The sequence below is a fragment of the Lindgomyces ingoldianus genome (assembly GCF_010093535.1).
Source record: "Lindgomyces ingoldianus strain ATCC 200398 unplaced genomic scaffold BDR25scaffold_15, whole genome shotgun sequence".
NCBI classification, from domain to species: Eukaryota; Fungi; Ascomycota; class Dothideomycetes; order Pleosporales; family Lindgomycetaceae; genus Lindgomyces; species Lindgomyces ingoldianus.
Genome location: NW_022985176.1, coordinates 1,174,411 through 1,189,876, shown reverse-complemented (window position 1 = coordinate 1,189,876; position 15,466 = coordinate 1,174,411). Strand labels below are relative to the sequence as shown.

General features: G+C 50.3%; 2 protein-coding genes across 2 annotated transcripts; one reads left to right on the top strand and one right to left on the bottom strand.

Moving 5' to 3' along the window:
- Positions 1 to 1,828: 1,828 nt before the first annotated feature.
- Positions 1,829 to 4,694, top strand: BDR25DRAFT_224278 (uncharacterized protein; the record flags this gene model as incomplete). The annotated part of the gene is made up of 3 exons (XM_033685137.1): positions 1,829 to 2,800; positions 2,855 to 2,951; positions 3,103 to 4,694. The coding sequence occupies 3 exons, from the start codon at positions 1,829 to 1,831 to the stop codon at positions 4,692 to 4,694; spliced, it is 2,661 nt and encodes an 886-aa protein (XP_033547925.1).
- A 963-nt stretch (positions 4,695 to 5,657) lies between these two features.
- On the bottom strand, positions 5,658 to 15,248 carry BDR25DRAFT_342843 (uncharacterized protein; the record flags this gene model as incomplete). Its single annotated transcript, XM_033693768.1, has 5 exons — positions 5,658 to 11,730; positions 11,784 to 12,419; positions 12,472 to 14,062; positions 14,125 to 15,033; positions 15,093 to 15,248. The coding sequence occupies 5 exons, from the start codon at positions 15,246 to 15,248 to the stop codon at positions 5,681 to 5,683; spliced, it is 9,342 nt and encodes a 3,113-aa protein (XP_033547924.1). The 3' UTR covers positions 5,658 to 5,680.
- Between the last annotated feature and the right edge of the window lie 218 nt (positions 15,249 to 15,466).

Genomic DNA, 15,466 nt, shown 5'->3' with positions numbered 1-15,466 from the left:
CCCTGGCTTTTCCTTTTGGCTCCGCCTACTGGCATGTCTGGTGCCATCAGTCACTCAGTATGGCTTCTGCCTCACCTCTGTGGATCGACTGAGGAGTACCGTGTGCGCGCGTAGGTTTTGCGACATATTTTTGGGTTGTGATTGGAGCTTTTCGTACTACCCCAACCCACCTCGATCGCTTTGACACGGCTGTTTGGGTTAGAATATGAGAATGTGGGCTTTTGGGGAACATCTCTTCTGGGGCGCTTTTTGGCAGATGAGGTGTCAGGTAGCACTACGATGCATGAATGGCGATTTGATGGGTTTCAGATGCGTTTAGACTGCCTGCAGCTGAGGGCAACAAGTGAGGGTGGCTGTGGGTATGCTTCCTGACGAGTGGGAGCGCCGAGGAGGGTGTACAGCCTCGTAACGGCCAAGCACACTTAGGGTCTACAATTAGAAGAGGCATGTATTTGGCAAGTGCGAAACTACCCTTGCATGGAGGGCCGCTTCGAAAAACATGAGGCGGATGAATCGACGATATATGCTGTCTAAGTTCCACGGTTCATAAGATGGTTGAGAGACCTGTGCCTGCGAGGCGATGTTGATTGGCGCGTCAAGGTCACGTTCGGCCGCTGAACACGCCAATGCCAGCGCGAACAACCTTGGAAGTTTCGTTTGCTCTTGCATGCAGCACGACGCACGAAAGAACATGTTCAGCCTGACTGCACGCAAAGCCTTGCGGCGCGGCGAAACAGCTTGCAAGTCGTAGTTGAAGGGGTTATTCCAGCCTCAAGACATGAAGTTGATAAGCTCACTCCTTCACCGGAACATAGCAGCTCGACGTCATTGACTTTGCGCTGGGGTCATTTCACTCTCTATTTGCGCTGCTGTTGCAGAATCCCAGACTTTCACCTTTCAAACGTTCATTTTCACTCGTCTCGTCCTGTCAGCTATGTGGATTTTGCGGCTATAAAGGATCCTGCGCGTCCTGCGAGGCCTTCCAAGGCTATCTGCGAGCCTTTCTCTCGCAGTGCTGGCAGCCTCCTTCCCCGAGAGCGGTCGCACCTCTGCCTCACTTGCGCCCTTCCTTCGACATTTCAGCTTCCTTTCTGGTCTCTACTCTCACTTTTCTAGATACTCCGAACGTCGAACGTACCCCGCGACGTCCTCTCCGAACCAGACAGTAAACCTCACACCCGAACATACGCTGTCCTGATAACCCCCCCTTCCCCTCCCCGAACCGCGCGAAACCCACTCTGCATCCATATACCCACCTTTGACTTCCTTCCTCGATCCCTCCCGCTATCCTTGGCTGCATTGCAAGAACAATTACCGTGGCTGCTCTTTTGGGCGTCGGGAAAGAGGCACCATGGACGACGACCCCGTCTATACCAACTTCTTGCTATTCCCGTCGGAACTCTCTCGCAAACGCAGCCTGGGCGACTTCGATATTGACTATCCCGATTCAAAGCGTATCAGTCAAAACCCAAGCCCGACTTTCACCCCCGGAACACCAGCGTCATTTTCCTCCGGCGAGCCAGAATTTGGGAGCAATCACACATATGGCCTCAACAATACTGGCGGTGCAGCTCAACACTCCAACCGACTAGACACATTTCCAAACAGGAATCTCCGCCCTTCTGACTTCCCCCTAAATTTCAGCAATAGGCCAACGAGCTTCAATACGCCGCGTCCTACTCGTCCTTCAAATCCTGTAGCTGTCATCGGGTCTGAGCCTCAGAACGTCGCTCCAGCCGGGAATGTTCCCTCCAACCGCGAATTCATTGATCTGACTCTAGATGGCGATTCATCCGAGGATGAACCAGCTCGGCACACTCCAGCGTCGATGCCCCGTCCCTCTGCTCCCACTCCTTGGGCTACACATCGGGCTACCCATCCTGCCGCACATCCTGCCACAGACCCGTTTGCAGAACTTGAGTTTGCTTATCGTGACCGCAATTCCCGCTCCACTCCGCCGTTCAGGATGAACAACGGAACCCAACCCCCGACGCCCGCTGACGCATTCAACCAAGAATGGATGTCTCCAGAGGACCTCGCTGCCTTCCTCATACAGCCTTCTCAGCTGGGCGTCGGCTATCCTAGCCAATATCCTGTCCAGAACCGAGGAGCTCAGCTTGCCAACAGCAATAGATTTGTAGCACATCGCCCTTTCGATCCTCCAAACGCAGGCCTGGTACCACCATTCGATCTTGATCAGGAGCCATTTGGCAGGGATCTCTCGGGAACTGCTCCTAGCGCACACCCAGAAGCCATCACCAAGCTTCTTGAGAACATACAGCCTGACGAGGAGGTTCCGAAAGAGCTTCGCGAAAAGACGCCAAAGGCTATGTGTTCCGAGCTCATGGAACATCAGAAACTCGGTCTGGCTTGGTTGAAGAAAATGGAGGAGGGGACCGCGAAGGGCGGCATTCTCGCAGACGACATGGGGCTCGGAAAGACGGTTCAGGCTCTCGCACTCATCTTGTCTAGGCCTTCGGACGATCCAATATGTAAGACGACACTAATCATTGCACCCGTTGCTCTGATGAGGCAATGGGAGAAGGAGCTTCAGCGGCATGTTCACTCCCATCATCGACTCAAGGTCTATATCTATCACCAAAACGGCAAGAAGGCGGATTTCAATACCCTGCGCCAGTACGACGTTGTTCTAACCACCTTTGGATGTCTTTCGACTGAGGAGAAGCGGATTGAGTCATTGGAAGAGTCACTGAGAGATCTCACTGAGCAGCAATCAGGCATTCAACGCAAGGCTAAGGAGAGACTGTCCCTAGTCGGGCCAGAGTGCCTTTGGTATCGTGTAGGTTCATTCCACACCACATTCTATCGCATGGAGCTGACAGCCTCACAAAAGGTAATCCTAGATGAGGCACAGTGTATCAAGAATAAGGGAACACTCACATCCAAGGGCTCGAATCGCCTACGAGCGAAATATCGGCTCTGCATGACAGGTAAGGATAGCCCCCGCACAACGCCTCCGCCGTTCCAGGGTGCATTCCAAGAGCATATCTGATCTGTAATCCTCTTGCTTGAATTTCGAAGAGCGGACAAAAGGATCCCTTCATCTGTCCAAAGCCTGTGCTAACTGAGTGTGCTGAAAAGGTACCCCAATGATGAACTCAATCGATGAACTCTATCCACTTATCCGATTCCTTAGCATCAAACCGTACAACGACTGGGCCCGTTTCCGCACAGACATCTCCCAACAGATCAAAGCAGGTCAGGAGTACCGGAGGGAAAAGGGTGTAACGCGTGTCCATGCTCTTATCAAATCTATCATGCTTCGGCGCACAAAGCAGACAATCCTTGACGGAGAACCGATTTGCAACATCCCACCTAAACAAGTCGTGCCTGCGCCAGTGGAGTTTAGCGATGAGGAACATGAACTGTACAAAGCCATTGAGACCCAGTCACAGCTGCAGTTCAATAAGTATCTCAAAGCAGGAACGGTCATTAATAACTACGCGAACGTGCTCCTACTCCTTTTACGGCTCCGCCAGGCTTGCTGCCATCCCCACCTTATCAAGGATTTGGGAGTGCAAGTTTCGACTGAGCATATCGACGAGAGCGAGCTCTTATGTCGGGCTAGAAAGCTCACGCACGACGTAGTTGTCCGGTTGAAAGAGTCGCCAGGTTTTGATTGCCCCATTTGTCTCGACGCAACACAAAATCCAACAATATTTCTTCCTTGTGGTCACACCACCTGTGGCGAGTGTTTCCAGAAACTTGTTGATCCTACCATGGTTCAGGATGACCGTGAGGAAGGTAGCGCGCCAAAATGCCCTCACTGTCGAGGTTCTCTGCATCCGAGTAGAATCACCGATTACGAGCATTTCTGCAAAGTTTTCTGTCCAGAAAAGTTTCCAGACGGTAATCTCGACCGCCCTGAGTCTGAGCCGGAGCCTGACTCTGACTCTGAGGAGGATGAATCTGACGGTGATGATTTGAATGGATTCATCGTTCCAGACGATGCCGATGATGACTACCAGGCGCCAAGGTTAAAAGATGAGAACGGTGACGAGAACGAGACGAAGCACGTCAATGGCAAGGGTAAATCACGTGTCAAGGAAAAGAAAACTCTTGCACAACTCAAGAAGGAGTCCCTCCGCAACAAGGCTGCGAAGAAGAAATATCTTCGCCGGCTTCGCAAGGACTGGGTGACATCGGCGAAGATAAACAAGACCATCCAGCTCCTCAACGAAATTGAGAGCAATGACCCTGCTGAGAAGACCTTAATTTTCAGTCAGTTCACTTCACTTCTTGACCTCCTCGAAGTCCCGCTCCAGGATCGGAATATTAAGTACCAGCGTTACGATGGTAGCATGAAACCCGATGATAGAGCCACTGCCGTTAACGATTTCATGGACAAACCTGATGAGAAGATCATGCTCGTCTCTCTCAAAGCGGGCAATGCTGGACTCAATCTCAGCCAGGCTTCTCACGTTATTATCCTGGACCCCTTCTGGAACCCGTTCATTGAAGATCAAGCAGTCGATCGAGCTCATCGTATGCCCCAAAAGCGCGAGGTATTTGTACATCGTATACTCGTGCCTGAAACCGTCGAAGACAGGATCTGCAAGCTCCAGGAACAGAAGCGCGATATCATTAGTACTGCGTTAGATGAAGGGCTCGGCAAGAGTATCTCCCGACTAGGTGTCAATGAGTTGAAGTTTCTCTTCGGTTTGTCTCGATGATCGTGGACATTTACCACCAAGAGTAGGTCTTCTTCGACACAAGCATTCCTCTCTTTGCTCAACACTCCGTTTTAGGCCAGGAGTAAACGGTTTATTCAAATCCACCTTCGCTTCCCTCGTTATCGTCACGGCCCACAAGCTGAGCACCGTCTCGCATGCCACGAGTGAGCAGTCAAATTTTGTCACGCCATTCATGTATAGCATTGGCCACCCCAGCACATAATTCAATTTTTCTTCTGATTCAAATGTTTTCTTTCGCTCTGTTTCTCGGAGACATAACCGGAATCATCTCTCTTTCTCTCTCCTTTTACGTCAGACGTGGTCAGTGAGCGCGTAAAACAGATGTTCATTTTCGTTCGAACATAATGATACCCCTAAGCTATATGGAGCGGCACCCTCGATGGATAGACCAGGGTGTGGCGGATTGCAAGGGTCTTTATGAGCATTTTCTATGGCGTTCATGGCGATATGAGACGAAACGCCTTCATTGGCATGGATCAGGAAGATTTACTCAGACCGTGTAGCTCATTGAGATCTGCTATATCGGGACTGATGGACGAAACACAATGATGGGAGTTATATGGTCCGGTAGTAGACATAAAAATGGCATTTACGCTTCGTGCTTTAGTTTAAGATGTGATATAACTACATGGTGCTTGATATCTATTCAGCATGGCCCAAGGATACAGTTTCACATGAATGACAGCGCCTCAATATAAACGATTGAATTTACGTATGGAAGCTGAGAAGTCCAGATGTTCATTTTATCTTCACCTACAAGGCCACTACCAAACTGAAAGGCAATGCAATAAACTATGCCAAGAAAAATGGGTATACAAAATGCGCGCGCGACAAGAAATGCAAAAAAGAACGATGGCGGTAGAGATACGCAATCTTCATCCTTAACCCCACCAACCTGAACTGCTTAGGCCTCTTCGAAAAAATTTCCCTCCCCTCGATAACCAAAAAAGAAATGCGACCTGCTTTCAAAGCCGCCCATCCACATTCCCGTACTCAGCAACTTGTACCTCATTCAAATGACTCCGGACCCTCGGCCCCGTCCCCGTACTACTCCTCGTCATCACACTCTCTGGCCGCACGGCCTGCCGCATGAGCACGCTGCGTCGCGGATCCATCCGCTGGTCCCTTCGAACGCCCGTAGGATTACTGCTTGATTCAGGTGTTCCATGCGCAAAACCAGAGTACCCATTGCTGTATCCTGCGCCGGAACCGTAGACGGGGCGTTTTCCAGTTGTGGTGCGTGAGCCAGCGAAGATGGCAGGCGCAGAGGCAGTGGGGGTGGGTTGGTGGGAATGTGTGTCATAGTGGGAGTCGGAGTGTGAAGCGGAAGCTGGAACACCATGTGTTGAACGGGACCGCTGCTGCTGTTGCGGTGCCATTGGGAGATATGGATTGTAAGTCCTGAGTGGCCGCTCAACAGCCAACGGCACAAAATACCCTTCCTCGTAGGTAGATCGCGGATACCGCAGTGACGAGTCCGGAGTCACGGGACCCCAATCCTCGGGCTCTTCGTAAATGGAACTCCCAGTCGACGGACCTGTCTCGTCGATATAGACAGACGAGAAGGATGTCGTTGTACTGAGATGTTTCGTCATAGCGGGCCGTCGCGGATGTTGCATTTTCTCCAACTGCGGATCCAGCAGGCTGCTCGATGCCGTACTCCTGTTCCCCTGCTGCTCCTGTTGCTGAGGTACCTGGCTCGCTCTTTTTAGTTTTAAACTTAACATCCGTCCTGGATGCTTCGGTGGCGGCATCCGTTTCTCCAGTCCGAGCATTTCGTAGCACGCTTTTCCTACCCAGAGCATTTGCTCATGTTCGCGCAAGTACCGCTCGCCCCCAAACGACTTCTGCACAATCGACCGTGCCATCATGCCGAGTTTGCGCCGCTGGGTGGTCTTATCATACATCCTGCGCGTGATGATATCCACGTCCTTTTGCGTAGGCTTGTGTGGGAGGACTGGAGCGGGGGTATTGGGATCGTCTTCAGCGTAATGTGCCCATTCATCCAGCATGGCCAGAAGGTTGATCTGCGCGCGCGCAAGGCCGTACGCGTCATTTGGAGCCACGACCTCGGAGTACCGTTTCCCGTCATCTGGATCAGTCAGCACTCGTAAACTCGCGCCAACGTCCGTGCAAACAACGGGCGCGCCAGTGAGTGCAGCTTCTCCCAGCGCGAGAGGTAGACCCTCGGAGACGGAAGAGTTCAGGAACAGCCAAGTATTCGCAAGCACCATTGCCGGATCCGCAGTGCCACGTAACGTGACGCTAGACCCAAGACCTTTGCACGCAAGAATCTCCTGGCACTCAGATGAGTAGACGGGGGCTTTGTTCAGCGCGCCGTAGATGTCGAGTTTGTAGTCTTTGAATCCCCACTCGTTGCTAATGATATCTGCTGCCAACAACGCGGTCTTTATGTCCTTCGCAAACCAGACATGGGATAACATCGTTACCGTGGGCGTCTTCGTCTTGATTTCTGAAACTGGTGCGAATTTCTGCATATCCGTGATGCCATTGACAATGGGGTCGACCTTTCGACGGAAGATGTTGCGATGGGTAAGCATTCCCTTCGAACTCCCAATCTCGACTTCCCAACCTGGATTGAAGAAATCAGCGCACGGTAGAATCTGGTCCGCGTGGTGCAGGATGAGTGTCGAAGTCAGCTTCATCAGCCCTAGGAGCGCATTACGAATGAAAGGTGGGAGTGTGCACATGGCAGATGAGAGATACAGATTTGTTTCTCGCCATGAAATCGCATGGTCCCAGATCTGTAGTGTGCAATTGCGTTTGAGTTTGCACACAATTCCGTAAGAAGCGCTGACACTGTGATGCGAGGCTTGGAAGACGTTGGGGATTTTCTCGGGGATTGGAATGCTGAAGATGAACAGGTATCGGAACCAGAGCTCAAGTGCAGTGTCTAGGTGTCCCAGAGTCGGGAGCTCGGTGCGGAACCATTTTGATGGAGGCTGTGCATTCGGCATGTCGCCTGCTAACCATAATTTTCGCCAAGTGTCTTTCACCGTGTCGCTAGTCCAGACTTCTTTCCAGTGTCGCGAGTCTTGGAAATAGGTGTTCAAGTTGACGAGGGCGCGGGTTGCTTGCTTGACATCTGCAGATGTCATGTTGACAGCTCGGGCGCCGTGCACAAGTGCCGTGAGGGTAGGAATGAAGTTCGTTTTGATATCAGTAATCGTGGCTTCCTTGACGAGATGGTCGACTTCGCTGTCTAGCTTGTTAGTGAACATCCCGTGACATGGATGCATGAAGTCCAAGCCCCACAGGGGAATGATCTTGAGTGATTCGACGTTTTCTTCTGTCTGGTGTTTCGGAAGCCCGAAATCATTGGCGGACTCGACGACCATGTGCCATTTGATGGTGCGGAGGTTGTTGATCAGGTCACGACGACAAGCCGACACGCCACCGCCTTCGTTCGGCCATGTTCCTGTGTCTACAGCGACGACGTGTAGCGAGCGGTCTGTATCCCTTGCCAGAGTCTTGGTTCTGGTGTAGATAACCGCATCTCCACCTTGTCCGAAACTGAATAGATCGCTCATGCGAACAGCAAGTGGTGTCCATGCACTGATATCGCTGGTAAGATCAGAGCTGGCCATAATAGCATCGGCGTGTAAGGCAAGGTAGTCTTCGGCTTTGAGAAGACTTCCGCGATCCCTGCGACGCCAATACGGTCGAAGCATTGCTTCTTTTCGAAGAAGCTCCTCGTCAACCCACCGGATAACCACGCCATCAAGATCAAGCCTCTTCTTCCACGCTTTCCAGAGCTGTGATCTCGCTCTCGAGGTAGAAACCTCCTGTCTCTTGACGTTCATTCTGAAAAGGCGGCTTATGAAGCTCGACGTCGCAGTCTTGAACTCTAGCAGCGGATTCTCATCGGTGAAATTGCACCGGGTAGGTTTTTTTAACACACCCAACCAATCAAAACGAATCATGTCCGGAGTGTCGACAGATTCTCCATTAAGTTTTGTAGTAATCGTCGGGTGAAATTTGTGATCATAAAGCCAGGAGCACTCATATACATCCGCCCCATCGACAAACGTAGCCTCATGAACTCGCGGAGTCGGAATCCACCGTTCCATCTTCTCTGCGTGACGGATCGGAGGAGCACTCCAGCTGATATTAGCAGACATGTGGGGAAGCACGAATTCTGCTCTCAGCAGCTCGTCGTCATACTTCGCATTCTTGCGGTAGTGGTACTTGAAACGTACCAAGTTGCCGTGCTGGATGTAGCTTCCGGACTCGATATGACCCTTGTAGTTGTACTGAACTTTGGCTCCCTCATCAGTTCCACGCACGCAGTGTCTGTTAAGCGGTATCTTGGTGTTTTGGAACCTTGTGATTTTGCTGACGCGTTGAGTTCGCGTGGCCGGATAGTCGTACTTGTATTCATTCGTGACTTCACCGTTCTTGTACTCGACACGCGAAGCGACTCGCATGTCTCTACTGTACGTGGTTATACGCGTGTGGCCCCATTTTGGCTCTTCTTTTAGGACGCCTACGTAGAAGACTAGATTGAAGCCGCCTTCTTCTGTAGGATGGACGAAGGCGGTCTCAGTATCACCGTAGTTGCGAATGACGAGTCGGTCTTTCTTTTGTGAGATCAAGCTCCCTTTGACAGTGTTGGAAAGCGCGGCGATATCCTTTCGGCCATTAAAAAGGAAGAAGGGAAGACTGGCCGACATGACCCATCGCGAGTAGATCCACAGTCCAGTGAGCAGAAAAGCTGCTGGCTTAGCCAGGACCCTTGGAGTACTGCCGAGAGCGCAATTCAATTCCCTTTGGTATTCTGGATCCGCCATTGCAGCGAGAACGAAGAACTTGATCCAGGTTCCAACTGTGTGGTAGACGTAGGCTACGGGGACTCGGATATACATTCTAAAGACACTTAGTATCGAGGTAGCAGAACGGTTCAGAACGGGATGATGAGAGTGTTGAATGTCAGCCGTGTTTTGCCGATACTCTTTCTCGGTAATTGTCTCTTCGCCCCTATTCTTGAAGAAATTGTACTTCTGCACGGCAAGGTATGCGCCAAGATCGTAGCGCGCGATTCTGGACAGAATAGTACACGCATCTTCCGCAGGGACATTCGTATTGATCCATGCCATTTCAGTATTGGTATATGGACCGCGTGCCCCAAGACACCTTCTGATGAACAGCTTACGGATCTCGAGAGGAAGGATGTCCCACTGGGTTTCGCAATCGAAGCCAAGGCAAAGGCTTTGCAGCAATTCCTTCCGGCATGCGGTTTCAAATGCAGTTGTCTGTGGACCCGAAGCATTGAAGGGCATCGAGCGTTTACTGCACTCCGAGACATAGTAGAACTCGTCACTATTAGGTCGAAGGACTAACATCGACTCAGCAACTTGAGCTTGGTGATGCGGCATAGCAAACATCGTTTCTGAGCAAGCATGCATCAGCGTCTCTGCGATGACTTTGCAATTGCTGCTGACATTCATTTGAGCCGAGGTGGAGCCTTTCGAATCGGAAGCCATGAAAAGCGTCAAACGGCCACCAGAATAGTGGGAAATAGCGCGGAGGTCAGTGTCTGCGTCTACCACTGACTGCATAGGGACGATGAAAACTTTGATCAGACCATTCTGCCAAGCTAACACAATTCTTTGCACCAAGTACGGCATGGCGGGGAATGCCTGGAGGGCCAGTCGAGTCAAAGAATCGTGAGTGCATGATAGCAGAAGGGCTGTAATCTGATCTCCGGGATGGCCAAACGGCGAGACTCTGAACCGGTTTTCCTTTGGCCCTGACCGTAGCTTGTCATGGAATGCCTGGAGTTCGCTTTGGCTGAATTCTTGGTCCTGACCAGCCCCATTGTAGGCGTGAAAAACCTCCCCTGCAGACCAGTGGATCCTGTACTGCGAGGGCAGACCCCTGATATGAATGGAATCAGTGGAGTCAAACGGTTTTTTGGGCTTTCTAAATTTCGCAAGCGTTTCCGAGATATAAGTGCGAATCTCGAAAGCTTCGGGTAAACCAAGTTTAGCAGTATGGAATGAAAGAATAGCGGCAGTCCAAGTCGCCACCCCTAAGGCGATGACATTGTCATATTCAAACTTCGGACGTACTCTCTTGAGCACCATTCCTAAGACAAACCCAAGGATGACAGCCATCAGAAGGGGCATAAGAGCGTGAGGGCCGGAGAATATTTTGTTGTACTGGTAGAGAAGAAGGCCGCTGTATGCACCGACGTAGGCGAGAAACATGATCATTGCTTCTGATGAACCGTTGAAGATCCAAACAAGTGCAGCGCTCAGCGACAGTGCCCATACGTGGACGCCAATGAAGCGACATAACGTGTTCCAGTAAAGATGGCGTCGGAATTTTTGATCATTGGCTTTAGCCTTCCGTATTTCAGGAATTGATTCAATCGAAACCGGCGAGGACTGCTCAGAAAGTGTATGTAGATGTTGGGCTTTGTAGTCTAGAAGCACTGCCCCGACTAAGTAATATGCCAATCCGAATCCGACAGATAGCCGGAAAGTTTGGTTAAGGGCTGCCGATAGACCGACAAGGTGACCGCCATGAATCAAATCGAGCCAGCGGTCCAGAAGAGCTGTGAGAAAGTAGAGAATGCCACACCCGATCTCATCACCAGCATTGCGCCAGTGAATGAAAGAATTGTGTAATCTAATTCCCTTCTGGGATTGTTGCATACTCTCGAGTGCTACCTGCGTCTCCAGATTCCAAGTGGAGCTGTAGGGGATGGGGCGTTTCACATCGGTAAGTCGGCAATACCAATCTAGGAGGAAGAGTGTTGAATCCCAGCATTCAGCCAGTTCCTTGACAAACGAGTCCTCAGTTGGATGTTGCCAGAAACGGCGGGTCTTTTCCTTCATCACAGCTTCGTATAGTTCCTTGCGACAAAGGGTGAGAATAGCAGGCTCGCTAAGACCGTAGAACATGTCTGGTTCGGCAGGGGATAAGTCAGACGTTGTGAGGAGAGATGATGGCACAATCGAAATTCTTGGCCCCTTGCTTAAACGCTTCCCTATCTAATTGTCAATTTTCTGATAGAAATAGACCTCGCCTGATAACACTTACCTGTAGCACCGAGATGTGGCTCCAGCTTCAAGTTCGTTCGGATGTACCACTCTTTCACATCCTTATCGTTGAGCGTCTTGATATTGTGATACCAAGTAACCCATTGGGTGCTGACGTGTCGAGTTCCCAAGAGCAGTAGCATGACGAATATGAAAAGTACCGTGGGGTAGATGATAACATCATATCCGCGGATCCAAATAGTGAGGATTGGAGAGATGATTAGTGTCGGAATAAGGGTGATAATCACTCTTCGACCGTTTAGAAAAGCTGAACCAGGGATTTGATAGGTAGAAAGCACAGCCAGAACGGAGAGATATGATGTCAACCCAAATAAGTAAAAGAAGAAGATGGCGCCGGCTTGTACTCCGCGTACCGCTGTGATTACGATAAATCCCACAAGACTAGCAGCGGCTGTGAAGGCAAGACCACCAATTAGACGCGTAAGCACAAACATATTAGCAGCCGAGAATGCCATAGAAATGAGATAGTATGTGCCACCAATAGAGATCCAGGTTCCAATTGCACCTGACAAGAGCAAGGAGGTCATTAAAGCTAATGTCGCGTACTTTTGCTCAGAATATGTCATGAACGCGCTAAGGTAGAGGCCATGACCAGTTGTAGTCAGAAGCACAATATCTACCAATCATAAGCATTCGTATTATGAATTCATTCGGGGGCTCAGACGTACCGACAAGCGCGGGAATTGCAAAAACACTGAGGAAGGTGAAACGGCGGAAGCCAGGCATTACCGATGCCTGTTGGTCCGGGTCAATATCCGTCTGCGCGGCAGCATACGCGGAAGCGAAGGAAGGTGCATTAAAAATCCACATCGGCGGTTGGTGTTCGTCCTCGTTGTAGTAGTCTCGATGCTTCTTGGAAAGTAGAATTCCAATATCGCTCGGCTTAATGTCAAAGTAAGCCTCGCAACGGGAGCCTAAAGCGAAAAGCTCTGCAAAAGCGGCACTCTGGTCTGAGTACTGGTTGAAGAGCGGATTTCGATCTGACACCTCGATGTAAACCTCATCAAATCCAGCCTTTCTCGCGGCACAGAAAATGCAAAATAGGACGAAGTCGGTGACGGAGTCAATATTGTCTCTGCTTGTGAGCCTCTCTAGGGCCGAAGTAATCACATCTAGACTTTGGTAGTCACGGTTCCACAGCAGGTTTCGGAAAATATTATCGATGTGCCGGAAAAGTTCAATGGCGTCGTGTTTCTCGAGGCTTGTAAGGTGACAGAGGCGATACCATTTAATCCGTGCACTAACCAAATGCTCGTCTGTGATAGCTCCGCTTAGATAGTCCATATTACTTAGCTTCTTGAGCTGCTGGTACGTCGGAACATCGATTAGTAACTCTTCGCATGTCAAGCAGATGGCAGATAGCAACGGGCAGCCCTCGTCCCATTCGGAATATTGCAGATGCTGGAGGTAGAGTAGGAGGTCTGTGGGAGAAAGAAGATCGAGATCTTGCCTTAATCGTTGGGGTAGTCGCCGTAATGTGCTCAATCCAGTTTGCAACTCAGCAAGACCATACTCAAGGAGGAAACACTGGTACCTTGAGAAGCTTGATTTGCTGAGGTATGTATGAAGAAGAAGCGCCGGGAGATCTTGTACTGTTTTGGACACATAGAAGATGAGGGATGATGTCCTCGTATCCATTTCGTACACTGACCAGAACTGTCCCCCAGAAGGCGTGTGAAAGCCAGAATCAAGTCCAATGTAGACTTGGAATTGGTAGGGGTCATCCACTTCATCGGTCGTTCTTGCAAGAGCGTTTGCCAGGTTTGATATCACCTCACGCGATGTCGGCACAAGGTCCGGGAGACGACTGTCCGACATGCCGTAGTTGCTGAGGATGGAGGAGGCATCATGTAATTGCTTCGCGGGCACCCGGCTTAAAAGGCCGAGATTCCTCAGCCGCTGCTGTGATTTTAAGACTTGGTCGAAGTCTTGTTGAGAAGCATTAAAGCCGATTGGAAAGCATCCGAACGGTCCGTAAAAGGTTCCAGCGAAAGAACAAGATAGGGGGTTGGCGGCTTGTTTGCTCATACACGCACCCCAATCTAGGCTGAGAAGCGGTGAAAGCGAGTCGAAAACTGGAGGTAACAGAGCTCCATTTTCATCTATCTCTGGATAATGCACCGTGAGGGTAGATGCATTAGATTGTGCATCTGAGTCGGAATCATAGTCGCCTAAGCCCGCTATCGTATCTTCGAGAAGCGGAAATATGGTTTGAAGGGGAAGGTAGTCGTCAATGATGCTGGAATATTCTGGAGACAGCTGTGCAGAATTTCTAGTTAGCAAGAAGCTCAGAATCTTTCAAGCAGAGGGCTGGTACTTACAACTCGTGTTGTTCGAAATTTCTCATGCACACCCATGACTTTACGATCTTTGAGCCATTGAAAAGCGGCAAGTGGCTCTTCACATGACCGAACTTGAGAAATATCTGTAATAGCTCCTTGTCTCGCGAGATACGGGATCGCGCCGTGGTAGCTGCACCACATGTGCGCTCTCCTTGCCACAGCATGGGACAAATATGCATCATCTTCCACAGTATCCCACATCATTACAATAAATGGCCGCAGGCATGACTGTGATACAAATGCTTTTGTAGTGGTTTTCATTTTGTCCATGGCAAAGAAATCTCGGCGTTCCCCATTTCGCAGAATTGTTCCATTTCTCACTACCACCCCAGCGAAAAGCTTGAGATTAAGCTTTTCAACTTTGTCCAGGAAGTCTGGGGGTTCGATTTCCAAGAATACATCTAAGCCATGGGCAGCACAAAGCTTTGCGATGCCATTGAGGAGAGGTATCGAAATTCGTTCTCTCCAGCCGGCAACTAGAACTCCAGTGAAGTATCTGTGGCGGTCTGGCTGCCGCAGAGTTTGCCGAATTGTTTTGGAGATGAGATATACTGCTCGAAGCATGTCAACTTCATTGTCCATAGCAGCGAAATTGAGGATCTGGAGAAGATCTAGCCGGGCAATGATGTGGGGGCCTAGTGGTAGACTATCATCATTGACCGCCTCCAGCACCCCTGGCTCGCAGTGATCCAGCACGATAGCCTCCCATTGAGATATGATTTGTTTCTCTTCTTCCGCTAAAGGCGTATTTAGAATACCGAGATATACACCAAAAGATGAGGGCTTCGATGGAAGAGGTTGCTTTGAACGGACGGGTTTGGCGGTCTGAGAGAGAAGATGGATCCGTTCTTGAACAGAACGAGGAAAGGCGGGGTTATCCACACTCGCCTACAGGTGTCTTGGTAAGCCACGAAGCACGAAACCATTGACATTCATTGTAATCTTACTCTAAATACCCTCCGGATGGATTGGTATGAGCCCCAGAGAAAAGTGATGACACCGATTAGCCCACTGGCACCGATGATAGCAACAAGCGTCCACTCCCACCAGTGTTTGAGAAGAGCCTCAGAGCTGAAAGCGCTGATTCCCAGGATATTGGCCATGGTGTCACAAGCTCTCAGCTAAGGGGGGAGGAGGGTTTTTGAAGTTTGGGACAGCAACGACCGACACCCCAGAGGGTGAGATCAGAAATGTGGGGAACCGTTGGAATAGCAGAGGGACTTATTAACTAAATGAGAGATAACGAAACTAGGGACAAAACAAGGCTACAGAAATTCATGATGAAGAATTAAAATGAACTGGCTGAGCGAAGAGCGTATCA